The 26,513-nt window shown below is 46.7% G+C and overlaps 1 protein-coding gene across 2 annotated transcripts in view; it reads right to left on the bottom strand.

Annotated features, from left to right (window-relative positions):
- The window catches only part of LIMK1 (LIM domain kinase 1), a 251,007-nt gene that overhangs the window by 92,800 nt on the left and 131,694 nt on the right, over positions 1 to 26,513 (bottom strand). For both annotated transcript variants that reach the window (XM_078679557.1, XM_078679558.1), the window contains one exon: positions 2,783 to 2,921. In XM_078679557.1, the coding sequence (XP_078535683.1) occupies positions 2,783 to 2,921 (139 nt within the window). The remainder of the gene's footprint in view (positions 1 to 2,782; positions 2,922 to 26,513) is intronic.

The following is a 26,513-nucleotide window of genomic DNA, read 5'->3' as shown; positions in this document are numbered from 1 at the left end:
CTTAAGTGTTCTTGCTTCCAGTCATTCTACAGTAACGTGACATCATGAGTTGCACAACGCACACATAACGTCAGTTGTTTATATGCAACACTGGTACACATTAGACAAGTGAAAAAAGACTAGCATGTATGTGTGAAGGAGAGACCTTCAGATTCACTCGCCATAGAAGTTGGAATCAATAGGAATCAGTGTTGGAAACCCTAACAAAAGTCACTGTTAAAGGAATTACATCTTAAGCCATGATTATATTCAAAAACAAACACTGGCACAGCCAACAGGACCTTTGTAAGAGCCATTGGCTTCGCCAATCTGTTTTAGCAGTGTTGTGGCCGCTGCTCAGCATGGCTAAAAGTTAGTGGCGTAGAGGAGAGTGTCGTGGAGTGGATTGTTGTGGAGTAGAGTGAACTGGTATAAGTGGAATGGAGTGGCACAAAGCGTTCTGGAGTGTTGTGGAGGGAGGATAGTGTCGTAGAGTGGAAGGGTGTAGAATAGAGTGTCAGATTAGAGTGGAGTGGCATAGTGCAGAGTGATGTGGTATAGCGGGTGTTGCGTAGAGTGGACCACACCAGGAACCTCAGACTCATCAATGATAACAAGCTCAGCATGGAATGACAGATCAATGCCATCTCCTACACCTGCTTCCTTAATCCGCCCATGCTACGTAAAATCTTCAAGTGGCAAGACGCTGACACAGGCCCTCATCACAAACTGACTGTACTATGGCAAAGCCCTCTGAGTAGGAATCGCCGCATACCTCCTACATTGACTTCAGATTATACAAAACTCTGCAGTCAGACTCAACCTCAGCCTTCCTCGACGAACACACATCACACCACAGCTCAGGCAACTCCCCAGGCTCCCTGCCCAGAAGAGATGCCTATTCAAGCTGCTGACACACGTGGAGACAGCACTCTACACAAAATACGTCCGCCTATATTAACCATCGCCTGAACTTCCACCAACCATCAAGAGGACTACTCTCTGGCTCCCTTTCACATGCCCATATCCCTGCATCTACCAAAGCTAAAGTGGAGGACGCTCCTTCTCCCACATCGCAGCAAAGACCTGGAACAGCCTACCCACGCAACTCCAAACCATCACCTCACTTCTGCAATTCCAAATGGTCCTCAAGAGCTGGCTGTCCTATAAGCTTCCAGGACCTGCAAGCGGCTGGATACCGTATTGGGTGATTAGCAGTGCTTAATAAATCCTGATTGATTGAAGTTGGACGGCCTAAAACCAATAAAGCCAGCAAATAGTAAGCAAGCAAATATGAGTTACAAAGCTAATGGTAAGCAAGGGCGGAATGCATTCCCAGGTAAGCTTTCCAATTATTCCCAAGATGTTGTAAGCAAACCAGACAGCTGCGCTGTCTGGAAGACTTCGACCTAACAAGTCCTTGTTTAAAGGAGACTCCGAATGCTTTGCATAAGGTTAAGATTAAATAGGCATTTAAAAAAAAAAAAACGCAAAGAAAATGTAGTTCTTACTGCATGATTTGGAACCGTCTGAAGCTAGGCATGCATCCCTGGTCAGATGAAAGAGCTCAACGACTTCTTTCATTCAGTGCAGTACGGCTGATTTGATTAGCCAGACACTCTCAGATGGATTTAGTCTGTAACACCTGACCCTATAATGCTCTTCTCGACATTGTACATACACAGGGACTCTAACCTCCAAAGCTTTGGAGGTGATCACGGCCAACTTCAAGTAGATGTTGATGATCAAAATTCACCGGCGCAGATTTGGCAAGAATGGTTTATATGTGCGAAACTAAAAGCTTGATTTTGCAACCAAGCGTCTGCGTTCTCCTGTAGTTGGAACGTCCTACAACCATAATACCTTGTTTGTACGATTTCTGCCCTAGTAAGTGAAGATTTGCTTATGTAATGGTAACGACCTCATATTTTCCTCCAAGCTCCTCATCATAACATCTCTGAGGTATGCGATGGACGTTATTGTACTCTAGAGCCAGATTATCATCAACAAAAACATCTACAATGATATTTGTTTCAAAAGGACTGTAAAGATGACAGTCACCACTCATCAGAAAATTGTAACAACTCTGGAAAGCGAACAATAGAGCAAAATATCAATGAATTGTTCCTTGTCCACAGGCAGACCACCCACAAGAGCAGATGAAGTTAAATCATTACAAGGAGCTGCCTCGTGCTTTTGGACTATTGTGTAGTAAAGGAATTGCCTGAACAGGAGGCCAGGTCTGTGCAGGACCTTGAGACCAAGGGCACCAGACGTGGTGTCCAGGACTCCTTAAGGTGTAGCATGAGAAAGAGGGGATATATATAGGACACAGTGTATAGGGAGGACGGGTTAGGTCAGGAGTGAACAGAACGTTGGTCTTTTGCTCTCTCCAGACTAGGGTGTGAAAAGATCCAAGAGCCCTGTGCACCACCAGACTGGACGCCTCCCACCCCTATGAGAATAAATGATAGGTTTCTTCATTCCCAACACCCCATGGTGGGAGGAGACTGAATGGTGTATTCCATCCTCAGCGAGCGTATAAATAATGGGCCGCATCTATATCCTGATTAAGGTCAGGAAAGATTTCTGGTGCCTGCTTGCCTCCAGATATGGGCTAACAGTAGATGACGGGCCTTAGCGACTTGTCTGTGAGTAGATCAAGGTGGATGTGGTTGGGTGGGCTCCGCTGTCGTCAAACCCGGAAGAGAATATTCAATAGACCCCGTCAGGGGGAGAAGACAAAGTTGCTTTGCACATCCCCATGGAGGAAGTAGATGGTCTCAGGGAGAGACTGGCTTACCATGACGAGGCCCTTGGTGATCTGTTCTGAGCAGCCGTGGCACAGCTCTCCAAACCGCAGCCAGTAGTCTTTCTTGCAGTAAAGCTGTCCATCCTTCTCATAGTACCGATGGGACAGGGAGGCTCCGCATTCACAACATCTGAAGAAGAGTGAAGAGACAAGTTAGCAACCATAGGCACAACCTTTACTGCAACTCTGAAAACAGAAGAGTCAGCCACCATAGGCATTACACTCACTGGAAGGAAAAAAGACCAGAATATGAACTTCACACTCACTGACACCATGGGAGGTAGAGAGCAATGAACAGCCCTAGATACTGTACACAAAGCCCCTGAAAAGTGAACAGCAGTGAGCAACCATAGCTACTGCATGTACAGACCCTCAGAGGCAAGAGCAATGGGCAACTATAAATACCACACTTACAACACCCGAGGGGAGACAGCAGTAAGCAACTGTGGACACAACAGTTGCAGCACCTGAGGGGAGACAGCAGTAAGCAACCATTGACACAACACTTGCAGCACTCAAAGGGGAGTGGGGAGACAGAAGTGACCAATAATAGATACCACACACACAGAACCTGGGGGAAGAATACAGTCAGCAAGCACAGATACCACACTTTCAATTCCAGAGGGGAGTCACCACAAAGCATGCAAGAAACAAACTGACAGGAGAGAGTGGCTAAATGTTTAGGTTGCTTTGGGTGAGCTCTCCCAACCCCACACTCCAAAGTTTTACAAACAGAGACATCTAAGTGGCTTCCTTGGAAGCCCACCAGGAGTAATTGGTGGGCATCTTTCAACACCAACCATCTGCAACGCCGACTGGTTCAGAGTATTAAGTCACTGGGAGGTGCTTGGCAGGTAGAAATCAAATACAAAGTTGGAATATAAAGAGCATATATGTGCTTTTATGCTCTTTATATTCCAACTTTGTATTTGATTTCTACCTGCCAAGCACCTCCCAGTGACTTAATACTCTGAACCATCCTTGCTCCATGTACATATATATTTTTTATATACAATAAAGAAATACAGAAATTAAAAAAGAGCATAAAAGCTCAGACAATAACATTGGTCTTTTTGGCTAAGTACAACAACAATCTAAAAAGAATGGAAAAAATAAGCTCAACCTATTAGTTTAAGTGAATGGGAATCGTTTAACATTACAGTCCATGGTGCCCCATTAAAGTCTAAGGGAGTGTGCAAAAGATGTTTAAAGCATGACAAAGTCTCCTAATAAGTCTGTACATTGGACGAGGGCCCAAAGACAGACCAGGTTCTAAACTGATGGGGGACACACTCAGGAGAATGATTGCCTGGTTGGAAATGTTGCCTTGCCACTTCTTTTTCTGGGTCTCAGTCTTCTCCAGCAGTGGTTGTCTTAAGGTGGTGTTTAGGGGGGGATCTAATTCCGGGTAGGATGAGAATGAACTTCTGCGGACCTTTGGACTCGCAATTCTGGAAATTGGAAAGATCACCAGGTCCCGTTGCCTGATGAGAGTAGCCCTCGCATCACACTGATATAGTGACAAAAATGAGTGCAGCGATCAGTTCTGCCTAACCCCATCAGACACAGTACTTCCAAATTGCCTTTGTGATGCTGGGACGCTCTTAAGCAGGCGCCCATTGGAAGGCCCTACAGCCTTCGCCCCTCCTCTCTGTTCCTTTCTTGGTTGTTCCCCCCAGTTCAGGCTTTTCCAGGTTTATAATGCAGGAGGACACAGCACACAATCCAAGGCTGGAGAGCAGAACTCTTCAATGTTTCAAAGAGATCCAGAATTTATTTTCCATGACCTCGGCACACAGTCTTCAGAATAAATCTCTATAGTTGTGAGAAAACACAACTCAAAGATGGTAAAAATTGGGAAGTCACAGACCTGGCAAGGATGGACTGTGTGATGATGTTGAAACGTTGGCATTATAAATCTTTAAAGGATAATGGCTTTTATTGTTCCGATACTTCCTAACTACGCTGTGACATCACTAAAATTTCGAGTGATTTGGTTGGTGACACTGGAAATCTCACCCGTTATTTCCTATTTAGTAAAAATTGATTTCTGATCTCCTTGTTGGGCATTAGCTCTTGTCCAGGCGGGGTTCGCTGATATCCGGTTCTGAGGGAATTTATTTCAAGAGTTTGGAGACGTAGAAGGCCTTCTAAGAAGAACAGATGTGTCCTTCTGAGGATGCCGACACCAGGTTCCACATGCAATGCTTTACTCAAATGTAAACTGAGGGAAGATAGACATGTCGGGGAAAGTGGACTGCGAATGACATTCTGGTTCATTTCAGCCTAAACGGAGCAGTGATAGGGGAACGTCTACCAGAGCAAGGCCCTCCTCCAGCAATTGCTACTACAGAACCACAACACTAACTAATATCCCGCGCAGAGGGCATGTTATATCCTTAAACTGTATACCACAACTGTAAGGAGCTTTTAGGCGCTAAGAAACCAGACAAATGGAAGAGACACTTCAGGTCACAAGAGAATGCTAATGGATATGAAGACTTCAGAGAGACAGGTCTTCAGGTTTTTTTTAAATGCCAAATGATCTGATAGGTTAGAGCTGATGTCTTCTGGGGCTCGTGAAGCCTGGAAGGAGATCTTTTGCTGTAGGTATTCTCAGATAACAAGAAGTGTGAAAAGGGGTTTATCATAGGTAACTGGGACGTGTGACTGCATGATGGGCCTGTAGCTGTCTAGATGAGAGATGGTGGGAGAAGAGGCACAAATTCGATAAAACTAGATCACCCGCCTCTCATCAGGAAAATATATTCCTGATAGATAATCGAAGTAAGATCACATTGGGGTGTGGCCCATCTATTTTTTCTTGCTTAAGACAATTCAAGGAACCTCATTCATTGCTTGTTTTCTAGTCTATCTGAAAAGACGAATGCACAGGTTTTGCCATCTATGGTGGCGTGAAGTTTCAAGGTTATTTTGCATGAGTAGGTGCCAGGATGGCAAGAAAGAGCCAAATTTGAGGGTGGCCAAGTGACCTCAGGGCCAGCTGGAGAGAGACCATTCAGATGATCCTGAATTCAGTAGAGTCGCGAAGGAGACGCCGAGGGTCTCCAGCTCTTCATACTCCCTTGAGGCTACGAATGGACATACTGCCGCTTTGGAACTTTGCACATCTCTGGGAACGATTCACTGGCATTGCTAAACCCACTTAAACACAGCTGTTCAGGTCCACTCCTGCATTGCTGCTCGTGTCTTACATTCACGTGCCTCGCAGCGTCTTTGTGGACACGAACCTTCTTGTGGTACTTTTACACATAGTAGAGAGAGGGTTGGTAGTATCTTGCACCTTTCACCCCCGGTAACCACTTACAGTACCAATTAATTGGCGAATTTAAGGAAGTAAGCCACTCTTTTTTATAGTAAGATAAGAGGTTAGGTCTGGCATCCTCTCAGCTGCAGACTACCGCGGAGACCTGGGTGCTAATTCAGGTTTGGTATTTGTCTGAAAGTTATTTCAACTCTTGCTCAATCATTGGATTTCTCAGGGCCTCAGATTTTAATTAAGGAAATACAGACTTGTGCGTTTTGAAAAAAAAGAACGCAGTGTCTATCAATATCCTGATTACCACCCACTCCAACTCTTCACAATCCTGGTTTCAACTGAACAATACTACAGCAACCTTGCTCCAAGTGCAGCATCCCAGGCTTCAGATGCTTCTTCTGCAATAACAAAAAACAAGCATTGGCTCTGCCAATACGTCACCTATGCAAGAGCTAGTGGCTTTGCCAATATGTTTTAGCCATGTTGTAAACCAGCGGACTGCTGTTCAACATGGCTAAAGGTTAGTGGGGTAAAGGAGAATGGTGTAGAGTTGAGTGTTGTAGAGTGCAGTAGAGTGGAGTGTTATGGAGTGCCGTCGACTAGAGTTGAGTGGCGTGAAGTGGAGTGTCATGGAGTGGCATAGAGTGAGTGGTGTAAAGTGTTGCGTCGTGGTGGGAATAGAATGTCGTAAAGTGGAAGGGTGTAGAGTGGTGTAAAGTACAGTGGTGCAGAGAAGATTGGCGTAGAGTGAATTGGTTTTCATAAAAGTGATGTAGACTGCATTGACATGAACTGCATTGAAGCAGAGTAGAGTGTTGTAGAGTGGTGCAGAGTAGATTGCAGTAGCGTAGAGTTCAATGGCGTAGAGTAGTTCAGTGTGGCATAGAGCGCAGTGGTGTTGAGTGCAGTGGCGTAGAGTAGAGCGTTTCAGAGTGGAGTGAAGTGACAGAGCGCAATGGTGTACAGTGGTGTAGCATGAAGTGGCAGAGTGTGCAGTGGCGTAGAGAGTTGCAGAGTAGAGTAGAGTGGCGTTGAGTGCAGTGTTGTTGGCGTAGAAGGCAGTGGCTTAAGTGCATTGCTTTTGAGTAAAGTAGTATAGAGTGCATTGGAGTAGTGTTGTAGAATGGTGCAGGGTAGAACACAGTGGCGTAGAGTGGAGTAGTGCAGGGTAGAGAGTAGTGGCGTAGACCACAGTGTTGCAGAGTACAGTGGCATAGAGTGGAGTAACGTAGAGTGAAGTCGTGAAGACTAGAGTGGAGTGACCTAGACTGGAGTGGTGTAGAGTGCAGTGGTGCATGGTAGAGTGGAGTAAAGTTCACTGGCATAGTGTAGAGTGGTGCAAAGTAGAGTAGACAGGCGTAGCATGAAGTGGGATAGAATGCAGTGTCAGTGTGCCTATGGTGCACAGTAGATTAGAGTAGCCCAGAATGAACTGACATGGGGCGCAGTGAAGTAGAGTGCATCAGCGGTAAAGTGCATTGGCGTAGAGTGCTGCAGAGTAGAGTTCAGTGGCATAGGGATGAGTGGCATGAAGTGGAGTGTCATGGAGTGCCGTGTAGTGGTGTAGAATAGAGTGCTGTAGAGGGCAGTGGTGTAGAGTAGAGTGGCGTAGAGTGCATCGGTGGTGGGCACAGAGTGGTGTATAGTAGAGTGCCGTTAATGGGTTAATCGTTTTCACTTACAAGTCATAGGAATTCTGTAGAGGACTAGAGTTTAAACACTATCACCATATTTGGTATTCACAAGTCTACCCTTTGGCAAGCTAAGATGGCAATCAGCCTGGGAGGGACCTCCATTCAGTGGTGGTCGACGGCTTGTCTGAAGCATATGGCTGCACGGGAGAGTGGAATGAGTTCTGGTGGTATCAAGTAGCTGGTGGAGAGGTATGGGGTAATGTTGACAGGTGACTATGTCCCAATAAAGCAATGCTCCAGTCCTGGACTTTCATTATACGCGTCATTGCAATCTAGTAAATTATTCCAATTGTTTTAATTAATGAGATTCAAGACTTAAACTATTTATTAGCTTGTCAGATGAAAGTCCAGATCTGAGTCATGGCAACATGGGGCCATCTAGTTACTTTGAATAGGTGAGAGAAGGCAATCATTTGAGGTTTGGTAAGCAGTGGGAGAGTCATCTATTTACCCATAATGTGATAAATGTGTCTGAGCTGCTTATAATAACTACATTTTCAAATAGTTATTTGCATACCTGTCAACTTATAAATGTATTTCACCATGAGAGGAGGGGTTGGAGCCTTGGAAGGGGTGGGGCCTCATTCAAAAAGCTACCTGCAAGACACACTGCCCTCCACCACCTCCCAAAAAAATCAAAAATCAAATGGTCACTGAGGCCGTGACTGATGTCCTGCAGTATTTTTACACCTGTTAATGGACATTGGCTGCTAAAAGCCTCCAAAGAAAAGCTGGAAATCCACTTTGACTAGTAGTTTCCAGTTCATCTTCCCTTCCACCATATAAGTTGGCTCGTCACTGAGCCAAAATAGTGTGACACATGGGTGCACTGTGTGAGTTGGGAGGTGTGCATTTGTGGATGGTAACTGTCCATAAACACAGTTTTCAATATCAGCAAGGCATCATGATTCCACCCTGGGACTTTATTTGACAATGTAATGTATTCTGGGAGATGTAGTCTTGGTTGGATTCAACTGTACTAATGGGACTAACATTTCTGAAAACCCAATCACATGACCGTTTCAACAAGAAACACTGTACAATATCAACATGAAACAAGGTACATAGGTCAAGAACTGTTTGGGTAGGGGAGCATCTTTGTGAGAGTGATAACTGATGATTGAGTCACAATACAACACACAAAATACATTCATCTTAGATAGATAGACATGATTGTGGTAACTGTTGATTGTGACAATACAAGACAGTACATACATATATTTTACTTAGACACGATTGTGGGTATAATAACTGGTGATTGAGACAAAATGCAAGACAGTACATACATTTATATTACATGGACATAATTGCAGGTGTAATATCTTGTGATTGAGACAAGATAGTACATACATTTATCTTACAGGACATGATTGTGGGTGTAATAACTGGACACTGAGTAAAAATGCAAAACAGTACATGCATTTATCTTAGATAGATATGATTGCGGGTGTGATAACTGATGAGTGAGACACAATACAAAGCAGCACATACATTTATCTTATAAACCTCTGAAAACAATTCGCCAAAGGGAAGACCAAGATCACAAACCCAGAGCTCTGTCCAAGTGATCTGGCAGTCTAACACACACTCTTGTGGAGGTGCAGGTACACACTTATGTTCACGTCTGTCTGCTCCTACGTTTGAATATTGCTACTGCACAAACAGCATCAATCCGTGACGTAAGTAAAGCACACTCCCTCCTCCCTCCTTTCAAACTGCTCATCTGTCAGTGCCTGAGTGACACGACAGGCCAGTCTCACACTGAACAGAATGAGTGCTTCTACAGAACACAACCTAAGAGAAATACATTGTTATGTTTCATATAGGTACCCTAATATAGACCCGGGTAACATCATACCCTTTCACCTACATCACCTCCCCTACACTACACAGTAACAAACCTTTTAGGATTGAACCTTTACCTAGTTCTAGTCCTGAACAATAGCGTTCTATGACTTCATCTTTAGACTGACACAGTATGAATGAATATTCATAAGGGTTCTTGGAAACCAGGCTGGAGGTACATTCACCTGCATAATATCTATGTACAAGGTTCATCCCATATGTCATCCTCAAACCCAACAATGGCTAATACAAGAAACAAGGGACAAAGGAACCCTAGATAATTTTCTGCATAAATACAGCACCTCTTGCTAGTATTAGTTAGAGGGAACCGAGACTTCCAGGCCGACACACTGACCAGAGACGCTGGGGGTTCTGCATGCAGACGCTCCAGATGACAATGGTCATACACATCCTGTGCGGTGTGTCCAACTCGAGACCAGGACGGGGTTCCACTCTCTCTTGCTTCAGGTAATTGGGTTAGACTAAACCTAGAGGGATTCTTGGCTTCACACCTACTCGTATGCTAGGTACACTTAGGTACATCTAGATAGGCATCGTAGGAGTATGCGCGCTTTCTTTTATCATGCATTTTATATTCATGTATCTGTTCATGACTATTGCAAAATGGTAGAATTGTACTATCCTATTATATTCACTGTACTGCTGATCATATATCTCTGCTAACGTCTAGCGGTTGTCGCAGCACATCTATTTTACACTAGAAGAACAACTGTGCAATAAATTCTTATTTTAACTAGCCCGACTGTTTCTTCTGTGTAACTCTGAGAGAAACTAAGTGAGCGCGAGTGACTGAGTGAAAGGTAGTACATTGTTTCCATGATCCTGGGAGATAAGGGTTGTCATGGTCTAAGGTTGCCAGAAACTATTCTCTCCCCAATAAGAGGAGATTCTAGTGGCACTGTGAGCTAGCTAATGCAAACAGGCTAACATACGCGGTGGGGGTGCTCAGAGTTAGTCTGCCATCAATCCTACATTTTATGTTATCTAAACGTGCAGGTCCTGCATGGGTACTATAGGAACTACACGACAACATTAATCGCATGAATAAAAGAATGAAACAATTCGGGAAGTCTAAAACACAAGCAGCTCTGTTGGAGTTCCGTCACACCAGTGAATGTCCTTATTCTCCAAGCCTCGCAATATATTTGAAAATTAATTCTATATGTTATGAAATGTAATCAATCCTATGTATTTAATAAGTACTCCACTCATGACTTGTAAAAGAAAGAATCACTTCAAACAATCACTTATGAATTAATAGCAGAACACTGCACCAGGCTGCTGTCATGTCTTCTGATGAAAGATGCTTTTAAAATAAGCTCTAAAATGGAAAAACGTATTCACTAGAAACCGCAGGAGCAATTTGAAAGATTTTTTTTTTTTAGTACTGACAACTGCTATACCAGTTACTGCGCCTGCTGCAAAAGTGGCCAAAAAAAAGTTTTGGATCAGGTGAAATTATAGCCCACCAGAAGCCATCTAGTGCTTCTGGTGAGTTAACCGCTCAATCGTTGGCCTTATATTGTTGTGAATTACAAATGTCAGGTAATGGTCAGGCTACTGCAATGTAGTCAAAACGAAATAAAAAATAATAATATTCAAAACAGTATGGTGCAATAAGTGCAACTTCAAGGTTGTGTCAAGGTTGTGTTAACAATTTAAAGGGACAGACCAGTTTAGAACAATCATAAGGCAAAATATCATGATACAATAATGAGGGCATAATGCTGTTACGATAAACATATTGGGACTCATAATATCCTCTGTACGTGCATCGACACAGAGTATTAAGGTATGAGGCCAGGTTCCGGGTGAGGGGAAGGTTCAGTTCAGGAATAAGGTTGAGGGCGAGTTGTGCTCTCACATTTGACCATATATTGATGACACTTATATGATATATTATGTAACAAAACACAGAGGACATACTTAAAAACAATACATATGTATTCAATATTTTGGCCATGATATATATGTAGCACGATACTGTTGTACACAATGGATCATACAATCCTATATGTACGTATATCTATAGACATTCATAAAACCGATATATACATGAATCCAGAAAGGTCCATTAACCCGCATCCATGACCCTCGCATCCCTGTTGCCAGCCTCTCTGAGGCTTGAGCTGCTGATGCTCTGGGTAGTTGTGCTCTAGGCGTATGAACATTTAGTTCACTTCAGTCGATGACAGCGGCTAACCTCACTAGGCTGTTCTGCAGAGCAGGAAGTAGAACCACAGCCTCCCTCCCTTCCTGTTTCCAGTGACCCTGAACAGGCGGCTTGCAGAAGTGCCAGATAAGACACCTGAGACACATGCAGTGGCCCTAACATGTGCTGCGTAACTCCAAACATGTACAGCAGCCTAGCCTAGCCTGGACTCAGGGCCAGCCGGGCCTGCGCGTGTCTCACAACAACACCCTGTCCACCCTCAAACCAGAGGGACCCACGTGTAACAGTCAAGCCCAGCCCAGCACCAACCAGGATCAACCTGTGCATGACCCCCTTCCACCCCCTATGCCTGCCCTGTCCAGCCATGGCATGTGGGTCTCACATCTACCCTACACTGACACTCCAAACTCACACTTGTCCCTTTTGAAAACCAGGCCAAGCACAGGCTGCCATCCAGCCCATACATGCCAAAGTGTTTGGAAGCGCTACGCCAACATTGGGCATTCGAGCATTATAAAATATAGGCGCTGTAGCCACTAGGGAAACAATAGGTCTTCAAATCCTTCCTAAACTGATATAGAATTTGCCACGGTCTGAGCCTCTCCGGCATAGAGTTCTACAGGCAAGCAGCCATTTCGCAAAACTTCTTCCTCCAGCCCCAACCCTCACAATGTTAGTCCGATTCAAGACCCTCTTATCTTTTGTCCTGAGGTTTCCATTTAGGTTGTGAACCTGTATCATCTCTCTAAATAATCCAACAATTCTCCACCATTTTGAGCGTCACATTGAGGGTTTTAAACTGGCGAGAAATCCACTTAACTAATTATACGGTCATCATGTGCGGTCTCCTGGATAGGTCATCAGCTGCCCCTGAATTTTGAATGAGCTGCAGCTTCCTGATGTTGGAATGCACCATTCCACTCTATAACCTATCACCGTCCAGCCTGGCTCAGACGACTGTCCCGGCTAGACCTATTTGATGTCTATCCGCTAGGAAGATTTTACGTGCTTCCACATCATTCACTGGTAATCTGTCGCAGCAATAGTGGCAGTTGCCTGACTAATGTATTTTTAGAGTCAAAAATCATCCTTAACGTTTAGACCATATCTCTGGTTTGTATTTCACTGCCCCTTCTTCACTAGTGGAATGCTCCCTGAACTTATAATAGTGAACTTCGTTTTTCTTTAAGTAAACAAAGATTATTTGCATTCACCAATTTCTGAATTTGATCAATTACCCATATTTTTCCTTAACTCTAATAGGGATGGGGGGGGCAGCCGACAATAGGGAGGACTGTTCCTGGGGTAATTTGGGGAAGTGGAGCAGTCGGACGACTGCTCAGGTTTGGGAATTTTTTGGGGCTACATTCGTAGCCAAAGGGATTCATAACTGGACATTTAATGTACCATTCACCTTTTTGTCTTGGTGAAACGGTGGCTGGTACCTGGTAGTTAGCGTTTTTGGTGACAATGCTGTTGTCGGTCTTGGCTGGAATGGTCTGGAGCGGCCGCAGTGGTGCAACATGCTAGAGGGTTTTGTACAACCCCCAGAAGACCAGAGCACAGGGTGGGTCATCCCGCATCATCGGAAAGTTTGGAAGGGCAGGGTACAGCCGATGAGGTTGGGCAGGACCCGCTGAGGTTATCCACGCTCAATTATGGGTAAGAGAGCTTGGAGGAAGGTGAATTGAGAGATGAGGAACAGATTGTGGAGGCAAGGTGGTGGCAACAAGGCTCCCGACGGGGGAGTGCTATTAATCAATCTGCCCGTAGTATTTTGCAGGATGCAAGTTCTCAGCAGAACTGGTGGAACCTTGCATAAGGATGCAGGTTCTAGGCACCCTCAAGGCACAAGTAGTGAAACCTTGTGGCAGGAAGACATGGCGGGCCACAGAGCGGGCACCAACTTTGGTGCCAGGTATGCTAACGAAGGCAGGGCGAACACAGCCAAAGGGGTATGCATGGAAGTAGAGGCCACGGAACCACTGGTGAGCGGGGAGGCCCACTTAAGGAAAGGTCTTTATGTGAGAGGCACTGGGGTTATTATGGAAGAGCACAGTTTGAGTTGAAGCGCTCTGGAGCCATGGCACGGGGACAAGAGGTGCTGGGGAGTTCAGGAAAAGCAGAACTGGGTATGGAACAATCCGGGTCTTAACTTAAAGTATTAGACAAGAGGGCAAGTGTGGGAGGTGAGAAGTAGGATGACATGGTAGAGGAGACAAGGAAGATGGTCATCCAACTACTACCAGCGGAATGTTGGGGGGTGGGGGAAGGGAATGTTGTGATTAATTGTTCAGGATGTCAACTTTTGTTTCTGTGTTTTGCAGGTTCTGTTCCCAGGCCTGAGGCAGCTGGTTTGAATATCTGGATTGTGGGCCATTCTTTCGTAAAGTGGGCTGAAAGACACGCACAAACCAGCACCCATGACAACAATCTGGTCTTTAATGTTGCCATTCACTTTATCAGTTGGCATGGAAAAGGGGGCATGAGATGGAAGGAGCTGCTCCCCTGTTTGGATAGTCCTTTGATTGGAGGCAGGTGTCCTGATACATTGCTGCTTCACTTAGGTGAGAATGGTTTAGTGGTACAGAAAGGTTTAGCTTTATCAAAATCCATGAAGGAGGACTTGAAGGAGATTAAGATGTAGTGGGCTGGTTGCCATGTGCTATGGACGGAGTTTGTGCCCAGAAGGGTTTGACGGGGGTCCCTGAAGCCAGCAGTGATAGATAGAGCCAGGAGAAAATTGAACAAGTAAATGCGATCTTATTGTAGGGAGGTAGGAAAGGGTTGAGTGGAGTTTTCGGACCTGCAATATGAGAACGTGGAATTTTTCCGTGGGGATGGAGTGCATCTGTCCTTCATGGGCAGGAAACTGTACTCAGGTTTATAGGTCGCAGTTGCAATTAATCAGCTATGGAGCAAGTACACCATTACTGAATTAAGTTGTTGTGTGCGGCATTATTTTGGGGTGGAGGGTAGCTTAACATAGGTGATCAACTATGTATAGTGATGTTGTAGTTTTGTAAGGCAAGGGCCCAAGTTGGTTTGTGGTGTGCCCCCCGTCTCAATAAGCCGGCCTTTTTCACACAAACCTGGTGTCGGTGGTCTGTGCTGCTCCCCCTCTCACCCAATCACTTCTTCGGTAAGTCTATGACAAAAAGTTGTGGAAAGGTTCAACACAGATACTGAAAGAGACTGCCAATAAGCATGGGCTGCACCACCTGTGTGTTGAATATTAAAACACCTGTGCGTACTATAGTCGCTGTTCCTAAGGAAGTATTCAAACCAGTTTTCCGCTGCCTCTGACACCCTGCCCACCGCCCTCATTCTTTGCCTTCTTGTTCTGGTGGTCTGGGGTGAAAAAGTCGCCAGAGAGATCCAGGAACACCAACAAAGCGGTGTCTCCTGGTTCAAACTGTTTAATAAAGGCGGTTGATTCCACAATAAGCAGGGTAGTTTATGTGCCCCCCTACCTTGTCTGAATTCTGACAGTTTGCCTCAAAGGCACTTTTCTGATCGCATATATTCCTAAAATGGTGCACTTGCAAATTTTTTCCAAGATTGTGAGTTGCAAGTGAATGTGTGTGATTCTTTGTTTCTTCCTAGTCCAAAGACGCCCTGGTCTAATTAAGACTTTGTTGTAAAAGTTTTACATTTTTCTCTCGTCAATAATGTGGCTGTGCCATGGTCCCGGCACGTTGGTGACCCATGTTTTGACCTGAAATCCGCAATCCGCTCTGCTCCTGGTCTTTGCGATAGAAACCTCTTCTGGATTTGTGGTTCAGGGAAAATCCTGCCTCGACCCGATGAATGACCAAAAACCCACCAAAATCCAGAACACACAATGTCCCCCTGACCCGTATAATAAAACCACCGCCTTGACCTTCTGAACCACCCACACTCCACCCTCGTCCACATCCGACCTTAAATCCTTTGCGCAAACCATTGTCCTAGCTGAGCACTGTGTGTTCCACATTCGCCACCGTGGCTCGAGAAACTAAATTCCCACCCAGTTCCTTGTGAGGAAATGTATCAGGTTGGTGTGTCCACAATATTTCCATGTGAAATACTGCGGGAGGCTGACAGAACACTGGTGTCAGCACAGTGACCTAATGAGGCTGTGTGTACCGCAGACACCACCTATTCCTCCTGACGGAAACTTGGATCTGAGAGCACTGTGTCTCGCACACGTACCTACTGCATCCATGTGTAACAGGCCAAACCGCAAAGGAAGCAACCCTGTCGTTCAGACATGAATTATCCATAACAGCTCAACAAAACTATCCTAGAAAAATGTGTGTTTCCGTTCTGATCTCGATGTCAATTAAAACGAGCACTGGCAACCCAGGCCTTGGCATGCTGATGCAAAGGTTGCTTTTTAGGTCGAGCCTAGAGTCAGTATGCATGCGCTGCTTTGCGAGGCATGGTGTAATCCCTTAGTGAGGTTTGAACACACCCACACACGCCCACCACATTTTTATTGGTTGCTGGCTCTGCCTTTAGAAATTCCATTGCTATGATTGGTGAACCATGTTCATTTGTCCCACCTTGTGGCTGGTTTGTTACAGCCCTGGCGATTGACCCTGCAACTTCGATTCCCATATGTTTTGTGTTAGAGCACTACTTTTTGTTTCTGCCCTCTCCTCACAGGTAGCTTGCATTTTTGTTTACTGGTCTTTTCTTCAGCATCCGCCGCTGCTCCCAGCCTTGAGTTTTCATTCAGGTCCCTAGCCCCCTCAACCGTGCTTCGTATTCCCCGCTCTCCTCCATTCGTTTTTCTACCGCCACTATTCTTGTTTTTTTGTGCAGATTTATATAGAGCGAACCCGCCCTGAAGCGCTTTACATGAGTACAAGTTATGTTACACGTGGACACATTCATTTTTGGTAGGCACAGGGATATTACATGATTAGCCCAGGATCAAAGAATGCTGAGCCAACGCTGAGGCTCAAACCTTGTTTCGGCGAGCCAGTCCTCCCCTGGTGGGTGAGGGCAGAATGGCATGAGGTTACCAGAGGCTGTGGTGGAGGGAGCAGACGGAACAACCCGCCTATAAAATACATTCATCTTTGGGTAAAGTGAAATATTTCCTTAACGAGGTTAATGCAGGGTGCAGGTAGCGCGGGTGGTTGGATCGCTGCAGGCGCCAGAGCAGACAAAGCCGGGAGATGCTGGCACGCCTCCATCGCTAATTGCTGATTCACAAGTCTGTCTGCTGCACGCGCTGCCTGTCCCCCCATTAGGGGCTGTAACAGGCTCTCTCGGCAGGCCCCCAGTCCCTGGAGAACTGAGCAGCAACAACACCAACACCAACACCTCCGCCCCCTTGTGCCAAACGGAGGGAGTGTGGGGGGAAGGGGAGAAGGATGATGAGCACCACCTTTTCTTGGGGTGATATGGAAATAGCCCCTCTGTTGTTTAAGGGCAGGTGGGGAGTGAAAAAGCATAAGGCCCCAACTCTGACTGTACCACTGGGAGGATAACACAGGGCCCTACCCCCTCCCTCGCTCCAAGATGGCCAAAAAGCAGCAGCCGCTCTTCCTTCATAATCCTGATAGGGGTGGTGGAGTATAAAATGTGGAACAGCCTACTCCCTGCAATACTGCTTGCGGGTAGTTTCCAGAGATGTACCAGGACAGGACCTTTGAATAGAAAGTCAGGCAGAGATTCGTGTCAAGGGCACCTGCCATATGTCTGACTCTGTCCCCGCACTCTCAGCCTTTCAAAGACCTCTGCGTGTCTGAACTGTTCCTGTTGCTTAGAATAGGGACAGACACAGCAGTTGCACTATCCGTATACTTGAGATGGACAAGACCATCGCCCTTGCACAAAGACACAGCATATAGATCCTACATGTGTTTTTTTCAATATATCATATGTAAATTATATATGTGTGTGCACGTGTATATATAACACTGCATTTATTCTTGTGATATGTTAACATCTTTTTTTACAAATTTTGTGTTACAATTGAATGTCTATTAATATATATGCCTATATTTATTGCAGTTTTTATGCCTATATTTATAGGTACAGTTTAGAAGATTTATACCATATTTCTAATTAAGGATAGTCTGTTGTCCATGGCCATGAGCATTAACGATCACGTGTTGCGGAAGTTGAATATAATGGTTGTGTCCGCAGCATGTCAAATTATGTGAGCAAGGCCACCCATGGTGGCCGAAATGCGTCATACCATCATGTCAAGCCATTAAACAGAATTTGTTTAAGCACATACCTTTGGAGTCCTTGTGGTGCAAGAGAAGAGCATCATTAGGGATTGCTTTATACACACACACACACACACAAATACATATTGCAAATACCCTTGCTTTCGCATTACTAGTAGATTGTCATGCCAATAAAGCATTATTTGATTCAGGGGTCCATGTTTACTCTCTAACCGTGGGCTACAAATACCCCCTGCATACATACATATATGTTTGTTATTGTACGACCGCCCGCCTTCTGAAGGGGTGCATAATTCTCGCAGAGATGGGAACAAAGGTGCAGCAGATACAAAACCGGTAGGCGGGTCCTCAGCAGTCACTGAGGAGCAACATCACCACCTGAACAAGCAGGAGTAAAGCCGGGGACAGAGAGGTGTAGGCAGGAGAGCCTGCAGGAAAACACCCGCCAGCAGAACTGTGGGCAGCCATGCACAAGCTGCTCAGTAGCTCCAGCCCTCAGAAACATGCATGCCCCTCATCTCAATTTGGTTACTGTTCCCCAACACCAATCAGTCACTGCAGGGCAGTGCAAGAACAGAAACGCCGGAGAACATGGGTGAACCCGCTCTGCAGCACGCCGACTGCTGTCAACCTGACAATAATATACAATGCATTCTGTGATTTTCAAATGCTTCAAACAACCAACCATGGGAAAGCTCTCCCATCCCTCCGCATGTCTCCTCCCATCACCCTGTGCTCTTCCTCCCACTCTCCCAGCCCGCACATTTGTAGCATCCTGCTACAATAAACACAGACACATGTAATTATTTAAACTGGAGCTTTATTCTGTACATCTTGTTCATCCCCTGTCCCTACTCTAACTGTCCCTGGTTCCTGTTCTCCGGCTCCTCCTGTTCCTGCTCCTCCCTCTGACTCCACCCCCCAACCACTAGACTGCATCCCACAATACTACATCTCCCCCTTTCTTAACAAACTGAGCTTAATGTCCTCAGTGTTCGTAGTTCTTCAATCCACCACACAGGTCGGCGGACAGCCTGTTCTTCAAGCCTCAGTAGTGTTGAATCCGCGGTGGGCTTGACTTTGGTCGATCTTCCTGTTGTCTTAGTCGGGGCATTCTTGATCACGTTGCGTGTGAACTGTCTGCTCTCACCTTCCGCAGTCAGCATGTCTCCTTCCAGTGGTGTAGCTACTGTTAGTTCAGATGCTCGATCTCTTTCATGAGTGAATAATGTTCTGGTCCTCTTCCGAGTACCCGCATCTGCTTTTACTTCCGTTTGTCTTGTCCGGTTGAGGGCAACACTGTCCTCCAATTCAGGGTCATGTATATCAGACAGTGTGGGGCTATCTGAGGAGACTGTCTTGGCTTGATTCGATGACTCATTCACAGCCTCGGGTTGTCTGGCCCACTCGTGAGCCGTCTGTGCATAGGCATGTTTCTCTCTCGTCTGATGGTCACTCTTTACTGACGCGTCCGGTTTTCCTTGCGGAGTGACTGGCTGGTCCCTTCCCGTCCGTTGACCAGGGTCCACTGTCTCTGTTTTCCCTCTGTAAGTCCTTTGAGTCAGCCTTGCGGACCCTTTCAGGGGTGACGGTGTCTGATCTGTGTCCAGATATACTTGTGACTGACCTGGCAGGTTGTCTTGTGGCATGACTGAGTGTTCAGACTCCTTTGGTTCCATGGTGCGTTTGGGTGGTTGACGCCATGACTGTTGTCGGGACCATGACTCGGTCAACTCACGGGACTGAACAGACGAGCCCTCTGGGTCAAAGAAGTCTCTTGTCGACTTCCAGGATCGGACAGACATGCTCTCTGAATCAGAGAAGTTTCTAGCTATAAACGTGCCTTCTAGGTCAGAGAAGTCTTTTGTCGACTTCCAGGATCGAACGGACGCGCTCTCTGAATCAGAGAAGTTTCTGGCCATACTCCTTTTGAAGCGTTCCTTTGAGGGTGTATCGGGTACTGGATGTCTGAAATAAGTGGGCCGTGACACATTGTTCGTTGACTCAGGGTTGTCTTTAAAACGATTCTCCGGGCGCCTTCGTCGACTTGTCTTTGGCATTGTTTCATCTGAGAAGTTGCTCAACAACCACGTGCTTGTTCTTTGTGTTTGCTCTTGAGATTTTCCATCTTGGCCTTTCTCACATGTCAACGACGTCTTCTCGGTTTCTTCTTCGTCCCCAGTGTCATTGATGCATTGGTCTCTTCCTGTTCGTTGTTGGGGAGGGTCAGTTCGTCTTATGTGACTTATGTCTTCTTCCCACTTGTTTGGTGCTCGGATACCCATGATGTGGGTGTGATGTGTTCTTCTGCTGGATGATGTTCCTTCAGACTCATCTTCACAACTTGACGAAGAGTGTTCCTGCGCCGACTTCCAGTTTTGACCATTTTGAGCTCTCCTTCTATAGTTTGTCTTCCTTACTCTCTTGTTGTGTAAGTTGCCATCTTGTCCAGGGGTGCGACCTGTCCCACTTGACGCTCCCTCCTCGTCAGACTTTGAATGACATCTTGAGGGTGACGAACTCCTTGAGGTTGTCCTTTGACTGGTTGACTCGGAGTATTCCTTGTCACTGTGTCTCTCCCGTTGGTCAGACTTTGAATGACATCTTGAAGGTGAAGAACTCCTTGAGATTGTCCTTTGACTAATTGACTCAGAGTACTCCTTGTCACTGTGTCTCTCCCGTTGTCTTTTCATTGGTCTGCCTTCCCTCTCTCCTTTTTTTGTTTTGTCTGTTTTCCGAGTTTCGTATGTCCAGGCATCTTGATAATTTGCCCTCCGATTCGGGTCCTTTGCTCTGTCTCTTGCCTTGACGTGCATTCCAATTTCAGCCTTCCTGATGATTTCTTCTAGCGACCACTTTCCTCGCAAGATCTTGAGCCTTGTGTCGGGGTTTGCGCAGCCTTCGATTATCCGGAGTCGAACTGCATCCTCGTTCGTAAAGGTGTTGAAGTGGCAGCCTTGTACCAGGTTTCGCAACCGAGTGATGAAGGTTGGCAATGGTTCACCTGGTTCCTGCCGAGCTGTGTTGAAAGTGATGCGCTCTTGATCCACTTCCGCTTGTGCGGAGAGACGGGCACATAGCTTTTCTTGGAGTCTTTTATAGATTTCCGTGTCTTCTTTGGAAAATGTTTCGATTGGGCATCGGCCCTCGGGACCCACCAAATGGAGGAGCAGCATTAGACATTTCCTCTCTCTTTGTTCACCATTGGCATCCAGGAAGTCACCCAATGTCGCCAGCCATTTGTTCTGTTCAAGACACAGGCTCCAGGTATCATACTGCATTCCCGGGGGTGGTGCTCTGAAACAAGGGTTGCGTCGTTGTGCTACTTCTTCCTTCGCCATGAGAAGAGTATTCTGATTGATTGTATTCGGGCGGGTTGTTCACTCGGCTTCTCGTAGTTTTTAGTTAATCCTCTTTGGTCGAGGCCTTGGGTCTGGTCATCTGCTGGGGCGTTACTAATCCTTGCAACCACCACCGTATGCGCCAGTGACTAGAACTTGGATTGCCTGCGTTCCGAGATGTCCACTATCCAGCCGCACTGTGCCAGTCACAGGGCTCCTTCTCTTTTCGAATCGCGTGCTAGAGGCAGGTGGTTATTGACTCTTCCGCAGTGAGGCTAGTGCAAGTCCTTTAGTCACCTCCGTGTATGTTGCGCTTGTTTCTGGGACCGTCCTTCGCAGTCTTGCCTTCATCCGAACCTCGTGCGGTTCTGTCCAGCAGCTCCTCCCCTTTACGCTCTGCGGTGTGCGTTCACCATCACCTTTGTAGGTGCTCGTGCTGGTTCGCTGATTCTTGCCAATGTTTGTTTATTTGCTTTTTCAGTGCTTGTTGGTTTCTATTCGCCACTGCTTGTTCGTTGGTTCTTGACAGTGTTTGTTTCCTTCTATTGGCCAATGCTTGTTTATATGTTCTTATCAAGGCTTGGTTGTTTTTCGCCAACGCTTGTTTGGTCTTCCGGTGTCAATGCTTGTTTGTTCGCCAGTGCTTGTTTTATTTCTATCGCCAATGCTTGTTTGTTGCCAATGCTTGTTTCCTTCTGCTGCACTTCTATCGCCAATGCTTGTTTGTTACCAATGCTTGTTCACTTTGCTTAATGCCTGACTTCAAAATGGCCGCCTATTGACCACACAGGGTATGTCCTTAAAGCCTGCCTGACTCAAAGATGGCCGCCGTAGCTGTCTGCAGGCACTACTTTCTTTCACCGCATTCAGCCCTTTTTCTTCACCCAGGACTCACCGGCAGTCGTCTTCAGGAGTAGCACCCTCCAGATCTAGCTCCCTCTGGTCACCACTGCAGTCAGGTGAGGTTGGGGTGGGCTCCCGCCTCACTTTGCAGGGTCCTTCGGCGGCGGCGTGCCAAAACCCACGTATTCGGAGTGAGGTTTTTCCGACGCCGGGCTCCAGATTTACCGCGCTCAGCAGCGCTTGACAGTGGACCTTCGCAGGGGCAGTCCACACCAGGAGGCACTCTCTTTCGGCCACAGCAGTCCTCAGGTGAGCTTGGGGTGGGCTCCCAGCTCACTGTTACAGTTCCCGCTCTCACTTACGCCGACAGCATGCCAAACCTCACGCATCGGGCGTGAGGTTTTCCGATGTCGGGATTCTTCGAGCTCCGTTCTGAGCTCAGCTTACGTTGCGTTCGTTGGCGCCTGCCAGCGGATCCTCCAAGGGCACTTCCTTGTACCTTGGGTACCTCTTCTTCGCTGTGGGGTGCAGAGCAGAGTCGGGGTGGGCTCCCGACCTCTGTTTCACTTGGGACACGCCAAATTACACGCATCAAGCGTGGGTCCCGTTTTTGGCGCGATGAAGCGTTTCTTTCCTGCCGACGCTCTGGCGCTCGTTTTTCAGTCCCTTCAGACCTCTGGCAATCCCCTGGCTCTGGGGAGAGGGTCACTCACTGCCGGCCTTTCTTCTTTAGACGGCAGCACGGCTCCACACAGCAGCGTTCTTCCTCCTTAGACACTGCGCAGGACAGGGTGCTCTTGATAGGGTTCTGGGGCACTGGACATGCCTATCCCACCCTCGTCGCCAGTTGTAGCATCCTGCTACAATAAACACAGACACATGTAATTATCTAAACTGGAGCTTTATTCTGTACATCTTGTTCATCCCCTGTCCCTACTCTAACTGTCCCTGGTTCCTGTTCTCCGGCTCCTCCTGTTCCTGCTCCTCCCTCTGACTCCACCCCCCAACCACTAGACTGCATCCCACAATACTACAACATTCATGCTCCGAGACCTTCACACCCCTCCTCCCCCCCTCATCTCTCCTCCCCCTGCACGCCGTGTGCCCACTTGGAAGCAGGAATGAGATGCTTGCCCAGCGATGGGGGCCCAAAAGGGATTCCGTTTTTGAAAGTCACACTCCAAAACTGAAACAGGACACACCTGTCCTGGCGTGGCAAGTCGAAAGCACGCCAAAACTTAAAACTGGATCCCAAAGTTCAAGGCCGGCATTTCGAGATGGTATGTGACATCCCCTACCAACAGCAATCAGAAGAATCAAATCAGAAACGCAGATACACCAAAGACGTCAAAGTCCTGAGCAACTGAACTACCAAACACCAGCCCCACTGGCTCTGCACAACACAAAAGCCACTTAACATTCTAAATATGGAATTTCCTCCTTTTTAGGTCTCGCCTAGTGAGGCAGCACATGCGGTGCTCGCCATGGCGAGATCTACTGTCGTTGATTTTTGTTTCAAAGGGGGACAGGAGATGTGCACGTGACCGGACAGGCAATGTGCACGAGCACGACGTCTCGCATCTCTTCCGCCTTGTTCAATGCATACCTCTGACTGCCTGTCTCCCCCATAGATTAACCCTTTCTGCCTCTCAATGCACATTGTCTGTCTCTTTAGAGCTGGTCTCTCTTCTTCTATTAAAGCTTACATTCCCAGTTTCTCCTCATTCCCCGTCTGTCTCCAGTGCCTGTTTCCTCTTCAGCCATCATTTCACCAGTCCTTGCCTCTCTCCAATGCCTGCCTCCTCTCCCCGCATTCTGTGTCCACTGGGTGCCCGCACCTCGCGCCCACCCTTCCTGCCTGCCTCCTCTCCTCGCATTCTGTGTCCACCAGGTGCCCTCACCTCGCGCGCGCCCTGTCCAGGCCCCTGACCTCAGCTCCGCGTGTTCTGTTTATGCGTGCAAGCCCGCAAAGCGCCTGGAAGCGGCTCTATGTGGACACATGGATGTCCTTCCCACGTTCTCTTCTGTCAGTCACCAACCTCTCCACCCAGCACCTCTGGACCTCTCTACCCAGCGCTCTGTACCTCTCCACCCAGCGCCTCTGTACCTCTACACCCAGCGCCTCTGTACCTCTCCACCCAGCGCCTCTGTACCTCTCCACCCAGCGCCTCTGTACCTCTCCACCCAGCGCCTCTGTACCTCTCCACCCAGCGCCTCTGTACCTCTCCACCCAGCGCCTCTGTACCTCTCCACCCAGCGCCTCTGTACCTCTCCACCCAGCACCTCTGTACGTCTCCACCCAGCACCTCTGTACCTCTCCACCCAGCACCTCTGTACCTCTCCACCCAGCACCTCTGTACCTCTTCACCCAGCGCCTCTGTACCTCTCCACCCAGCGCCACAGTACCTCTCCTCCCAGCGCCACAGTACCTCTCCTCCCAGCACCACAGTACCTCTCCACCCAATGCCTCTGTACCTCTCCTGCACTTTGCCGCTGCCTTTCTCTACCATTTGCATCTCTCCCACCCCCACGCTACATCCTTTCCTCCACTGCCCCTCTACTCAGTCATCTGCGCTGACCCCCTCTCAAGCACCTGTGCCCAGACCCATAAATGACTCTCCCATCCAGTACGGGAAGTGATGTCAGCATCAAAATACTTTGTTGTGTCAGCACCTTGAAGAGAGTCCATACAATATTACACATTTGATAACCTACCACATTAAGTTGCATGCCTCTCCGCTGCCCAAAAACGTTCAATCGTAACTATAAACAACCAGAGGTAAAAGCAGCGCTTCGTCTTCGCCGACGAATCAGCAACTGGCCGAAGAGGTAGTTACAATAAGCCCGCAGAGACGCCATACAAGATCATCTAGGAAGTAATGCTTTAGGAACTCAGTGCTACTAAGGTCCTCTGGCGATGCTTCTGGACAGAAGTGCTGCACCATCAGCAACGAGCATTTGCAGTGCAATAGGTCTCTCATTTACGCGAGTTTAAGCTATTGGCATTGTAAATGACAATGCCTTTTATTTAAGTTTTCAAAACCAAAACATAAATAAAAGGCATTGTCATTTACAATGCCAAAAGCTGAAACTTGTGTGAATGAGAAACCTATTGCATTGCAAATGCTTGTTGGCAATGGCTCGGCACGTAGGCAGCATGCCACAAATTCAACACAGCGCCACAGTTCTCCTGCGTCCGCCACATCCAACGTACACACACGAAAAAAGCCCACCAGCACTGCAAAAAAATCAATCGGACTCAATTGCTAGATCACCCGCAATTGTCTGCCATTTTTACCCGGCCCCAGCTAGCACGGGCAAAACATGCCAAACCCCGACCACTGCTCCTCCACCCAACGGTCGGCCGCCCCGGACGTCATGCCACATCCTCTTCCAAACGCATCATGCTCCCCCTTAACTCAGCTCCTTTCAATACACCAAAAATACAACAAGCATTTGCAATGCAATAGGTCTCGCATTAGGAAAGTTTGAGCTATTGGTATTGTGTAAATGAGAAATTTTGTATTTATGTGTTGGTTTTGAAAATAGCGAAAGTGATAGCTTTGTCATTTACAATGCCAATAGTTATAACGTTCGCAAATGTGACACCTATAGCATTTGTAATGCAATATATGTTGTATTTACGTGACTTACATGTATTGATATTACAAATAACAATGGCTTTTAATTTTTTTAAATAATTAATACATAAATAAAAGTTCTTGTAATTTATAATGGCAATAGCTTAAACTTTTGTAAATAACTTTTGGGAAGATAATGTTCAGTGTATTTTATTGTGACGAAAATCCAAGAACAGAAGTGAAATATTAACATCTTTTTGTGACATTTGTAATAAAGCTCGAAACATTGACAGAACATATTTGAACCAGTTGTTGTTGAATGGTTGCACAGATTGATGTTGTGGTGGCGCTGAGTGATGTTGTGGTGGCGAACGAGTGATGCTGTGGCATTCAGTGATGCTGTTGTAGCGCATAGTGATGTTGTGGTGCCCCTGAGTGATGCTGTGGTGGTGCTGAGTGATGCTGTATGCTATGCTATGTTTTGTTTTGCTATCCTATGTTTTGTTTTGTTATGCTATGCTATGTTTTGCTATCCTATGCTTTGATTTGTTATGCTATGCTATGCTGGGTTTTGTTATGCTATGCTATGTTTTGCTATGCTATGCTTTGTTATGCTATGCTTTGATTTGTTATGCTATGCTATGCTTTGTTATGCTATGCTATGTTTTATTATGAAATGCTTTGTTTTGCTATGCTATGTTTTGTTATGCTATGCTTTGTTGTGTTTGATATGCTATCCTTTGTGTTTGATCT

This window comes from Lissotriton helveticus, chromosome 3_1, assembly GCF_964261635.1.
Source record: "Lissotriton helveticus chromosome 3_1, aLisHel1.1, whole genome shotgun sequence".
In the NCBI taxonomy this organism is placed as follows: domain Eukaryota; kingdom Metazoa; phylum Chordata; class Amphibia; order Caudata; family Salamandridae; genus Lissotriton; species Lissotriton helveticus.
The sequence above is the reverse complement of the archived record's forward strand: the minus strand, read 5'-3'. Positions and strand labels throughout refer to the sequence as shown.